Raw genomic sequence first — 4,958 nt, forward strand, 5'->3', positions numbered from 1 at the left:
GCCCGTCCAACCCTAACCCTAGCTGGCTCTGTCGTGCAGAGCGCGGGGTCCTTCGGCGCCGTCGCGGGCTTCGCCATCGCCGTCGTCTTCGCGTGGAAGTTCCTGCGCTCCTCCTCGACGCCCAGGCCCCGCCGGCCCGCCGCCCCCAAGCGGCCCTCGGCCGCCGGCTCGGCCGCGCTCGCCCCCGACGGCCCGGCCGAGCCCGCCGGCGACTCTGGGACGGTGGGTCATCTGCTCCGTGCTCGTGTTGCCGTTGTTTGGTGTGCGTGGGGGTTTCGGTTGCTGACAGACAGGGGTTTGCCTGTGACTGGCAGCTGACGAGGCGGCAGATCGTGGCGAGGCGGCTCGGTGGGTGCAGAAGGGTATGTTCTCTTCCTCTGATTCAGTCCTCTTCGGTGCTGGGTCGTATGAAGATCAGATATGTATCGAACTTACATGGTGCAATGGCAATGCTGATGATAGATGATGCACCGAAAGGGTGATTTGTGCCTATAGGATATTGTGTTTATAACATAAATAACACTAATAGTTTTCTCCGATGGCGTTGGTGGTTGGAGTTCACGTTAAATAGTGTACTAAATGAAAATATCTAGGATCTATGAAAAGACGCTTCAAATGCATTGGCCTTACCTAGTGACCACTTGCTGTAATCATGGAACAGAACCTCTATCGACTTATTATGATGGTTACATTTCTGTGCATAGCGTACACTGCCGAGCTCATGGCTGGCACATTAATATTATGTATTTACATACATCCCACATGTATTTTTCTCTTGTTTTGGTACCTAATTGAGAGTACAATGAAATCTGGCATTTCAAGTTTCAACCATGGCAATAGTTAAATGATTTAAATAGCTAACCATACGAGACCACAGAACAAAATGCGGAGAATACCATAGAGTGTGATTAGTTCCTAGGACCCGGTGTAGAGGGACAGTCCCATAGGATGCAAAAATCTCAGTGTTTGGTTGACCAGGTGGATAAATCAACCTTGCCGACCAGATGCAAGATTCATTTGGGAGTTCCCAGGTCAGTAGGTCAGGCTTGGTGGAGGCGCCCATTTAGATGTAACTCAGGCATCTCTTTGTAGATTAGATAGTTATTCAACTATAATTAGGTTGGCATGAGCGTAGATTGAGTTTTGATAAGGGCCACTAAGAAAAAGTGAAGGCATAATAAGACATACCGTACTAAAGTTTGGCGTAATATTCTTTCTCAACTCCAGGGGTTATCCAACTCATATCAAGGCAACCAGACAACCTCTCCCCAGGACCAGGTTGAGCACAAAGCTTTTAGAGGGAAATGTAGAGTGTAAACTAGGCAACCCCTCTTGCATCCTAAGAGCCCATCCCTTGCTCAACCGCTAAGTTCTTGTTGTGGCCCTGATGCTAGCTGGCTCCTGGCAACCATTCACACCCATAATGATATGTGCTGACACACTTTAAGAATATTTCTAATACTGGTGATGCTTGAAATGAATAAATTATATTATGATTTCTTATAATAGTTTTGCAGAAATTCATAAATATTGTTCATGTAGGTCACTTGCCAACTAATCGGTATTGTATTTGAGGAGAAAACTCCCGAGGAGCTTCAGGTGCGATTTGTATGTTCTTAAGGTATTTATGCATCCCTCCATAATTTTTTTGCTAACTATCTGCTATCTGTCTTTTATGTCCTTGATGCAGAACCATGCCACTGTTAAGCCCTCAGTGGTGGAACTACTACTAGAAATATCCAAATACTGTGATTTTTATCTGATGGAAACTGTACTTGATGATAAGAGTGAGGTATAAATTTCATAGTGCATCCTTGCATCTCTTTGAAGTTCATCATGGACAATTTCTTGTACCCACACTTTAAGTTAATATTCCTTTGAATATGAATTTGACTATTTCTTAAGTATGACTGAGTGACCCGTAACTGCAGGAGAATGCTCTTATGGCTCTGGAGAATGCCGGGCTTTTCAAGTCTGGTGGCTTGATGAAAGAAAAGGTGACGACTTTGCATCAGACAACGCTATTAATTAAACTAATTCATTTGTTTCCGGTTTCTCGTGTTCCTCTACTACATCATTTCAGTGTTGCGGTGAATCATGTTAATATTTATGGATGACTCGCTTTAAAGTTTTTTCTCCAAAAATCATTGTTTGATAGGATAACTGTTGTTGATAGCAAGGGCGGAGCTTCGTTGGGGCTGAACCGGGCCATGGCCTGCCCAGGAATCTCGTGATTATTTTTTATACCTATCCTTTGCTTCGTAGCCTACTTGGCCTAGTTACGATCGATCCAAGTCTCGAGGTTTGGCACGAGCGCACACACTAGCCACTAGGAGCAGCAACTGCCAGCAGGCTACGCCGCCACCTGCAACTCGCGCAGCTCAGATCTCGCCTCGGAGAGCCAGCGCCCATCCCCCTTCCAGGCTCCCAAGTCCCACCTTCGGCCCTTGCCGGCGCAGATCGCACAGCCTCCTCGCCGCTAAATACACGCTTCCTGCTGCCTGCTCCACGGCTCTGCCCGCCTTCCCGCGACCTCCCCATGGCGCCATCCTCCCTTCGGCCCTTCCTTCCAGGCTCCGGCCTCCACACCGGCCAGTTCTGGCCCTGGCCGTCGGGATGCTGCCGCTGTGCAGCCCAGATGCGTCCGACCCTTGCCTCCTCTGACCACTGCGCAATACACTGTGCTAGCAACCAGCTAGATTCGCCGGTCAGCTGTTGAGTGCCGACGCTGAGTAGAGCTCACTCAGCTCTATGTTCACCTCCTGATGACGCTGCCGCTGGGTAGTTTCTAATTATCTCCAGAGCAGCATGCTTTTGTTATGAATTGAGCAACATTAATGCATTTTATTATCAATTCATATGTAGAAATACACGATAAAGATATATTTTTCCTTTGTTCCTAACGCATAATATTTTTTGATAAGTGCATTTTAGTGTATGGAGATCATTGAAACGAGGCATAATAAGGTAGAAGATGAGTCTCTTAGTAGTAACTTGTTTGCTAACATATATGATGAAAATTGAATGAGAACAAAAGGGACCAAGGAGTGACTAATGCCTACAGAAATTTGGGCTCTTCCTTAGCTTGGCCCGCCCAGCTTTTTCTTTCGAGCTCCGCCACTGGTTGATAGAATAAACAAAATGCATGGCATATGGATATATGGTACTCCCTCCGTTCCTAAATATAAGGTTGCATATAGAACATATAATTTGACAAGGTTGCCTGTAGTTCATACATCATACAAAGTTGTTTCTTTAGTTGAACCCCGTGTTAGTTCTGCAAAATTGGTTGAATATACTGTTCAATATTTGGTTAACATGGGAACATTTTTCCCCAGTGTATATTTGGACACTGCGTTGCTTGGGATGCATCTATATTCTTGATCGAAACATGTGTATGTTTGCAGGTACTCTTTTGCAGCAGTGAAGTAGGCCGAACTTCGTTTGTTCGACAGTTGGAGTCGGATTTCCACATCGACGCAAGCCTCGAGATAATTTCCCAACTATCTGTATGTTGCATCTTCATTTCCTCCTGGGACAGGTGTCCCTCGTCCTCGTCTGTTATTCAAGTCTGACATGGTCCCTTTTCTTTCTTTTGCCACCAGCGGTTCATTCGGTGCCAGCTATTCGTGTCCTCCATGGAAGGAGGACAGCTCGCAGCCAATGTATTTAACTCCCCGAGCCTGGAGCAGTTCTTCTCTTGAGAAGGGCACCAAAACAGAAGGGGTTCACACTCTATAGCGCATCCGTTCTAGCTCCGAGGTGTCAGGCAATTCCGTGATGCCAGCTTCGCAGAAGAACCTCAGAATATAAAGTGAGGCAGGCAACCACTACTGCTGATCATGTCACCGCAGCTGTCGCTGGTTCATTCAGTTGGCCTCGTAGTTGTGCTGTAGTTAATAACAATGGTAAGTTAGACTCATGAGGTTGTTGATCATGGAGTGTGCCGAGGACGTTGTAAATCGCATGACACAAAGCACTGTCCTCTATATAAAGAGAAGTTTCTTCACTGGAGCTTCTGCGGTCGAATCGGCTTGTGTATCTAACTGTGGATGATGGTAGTATCTGCATTCATATTCCACTGAGTGTACTGAATGAGAACTGACTAAATTTGACCGTGCTGCCCAGCTTGTCCCAGGGGTTTGAGAGTTGTACCGCTGACCAGGTTTTTCTTTAAACGCCGGATCCTTGCACGAACTGAAACAACAAACAGAAAGATTGAGCAGAATGCGCATTTGACCGAACGGTTAACTTTGTCATGTTCTTGTTGCCAAACTGTGGCAAAAGGAATAAAAAGAAGGTCTTACTCATGTTTGGCGAAAACGACTAGTCTGCATAGGTGTGGCATTTTTGCTAAAACAGGTGTCTCGCTCTCTTAACAAACAGTAACCACACATCTAACCTTTGAACGTCTAATTTAATGACTTCCTGACTTGTGAAGTAACCAGGCACGTAGAAGGAGTTCACCCACGGCTGTTGGGAGATCTCGTCTGAAGCCCAATTCGAGCACATTGCTGCTCAAATAAAGTGTTAATCAAGCCGATATGTGTCAGGTGTACACTGCACATTGCGTCTATGATTGTGTTATGGTTGGATGGTTAGAAGAATACTGGTATTCTCAGCCCACCAGGATTAAGTCCCGATGTTTGATTTTTATTTTCAGAATTTCCAGTGATGCGCGTCCAGTGGGAGGAGATGTTTCCGTTGACTACGAGGCGCCTACAGCGACTTTGTAAAATCTACTCCCCCCGTTCCTAAATATTTGTCTTTCTAGAGATTTCAACAAGTGACTATATACGAAGCAAAATAAATAAATCTATACTGTAAAATATGAAATATTTAAAAAGACAAATATTTAGGAACGGATGGAGTAGATGATATGACGGGTCAATCTCTCGCAGGTGCTGATAGGAATAGGGTGTATGTGCGCGTTTATGGGATAAGTGCATGTGCGTATA

The 4,958-nt window shown here is 45.7% G+C and overlaps 1 protein-coding gene across 1 annotated transcript in view; it reads left to right on the forward strand.

Moving 5' to 3' along the window:
* LOC123055144 (peroxisome biogenesis protein 22) overlaps positions 1–4,137 on the forward strand; it is a gene marked incomplete in the record, with an annotated part of 4,698 nt that extends 561 nt beyond the window's left edge. Inside the window, 7 exon segments of the mRNA XM_044479095.1 lie at positions 40–222; positions 315–362; positions 1,543–1,599; positions 1,691–1,792; positions 1,932–1,997; positions 3,408–3,509; positions 3,606–4,137. Of these exon segments, the coding sequence (XP_044335030.1) occupies positions 40–222; positions 315–362; positions 1,543–1,599; positions 1,691–1,792; positions 1,932–1,997; positions 3,408–3,509; positions 3,606–3,704 (657 nt within the window).
* Positions 4,138–4,958: the final 821 nt, after the last annotated feature.

This window comes from Triticum aestivum, chromosome 2D (assembly GCF_018294505.1).
Source record: "Triticum aestivum cultivar Chinese Spring chromosome 2D, IWGSC CS RefSeq v2.1, whole genome shotgun sequence".
In the NCBI taxonomy this organism is placed as follows: Eukaryota; Viridiplantae; Streptophyta; class Magnoliopsida; order Poales; family Poaceae; genus Triticum; species Triticum aestivum.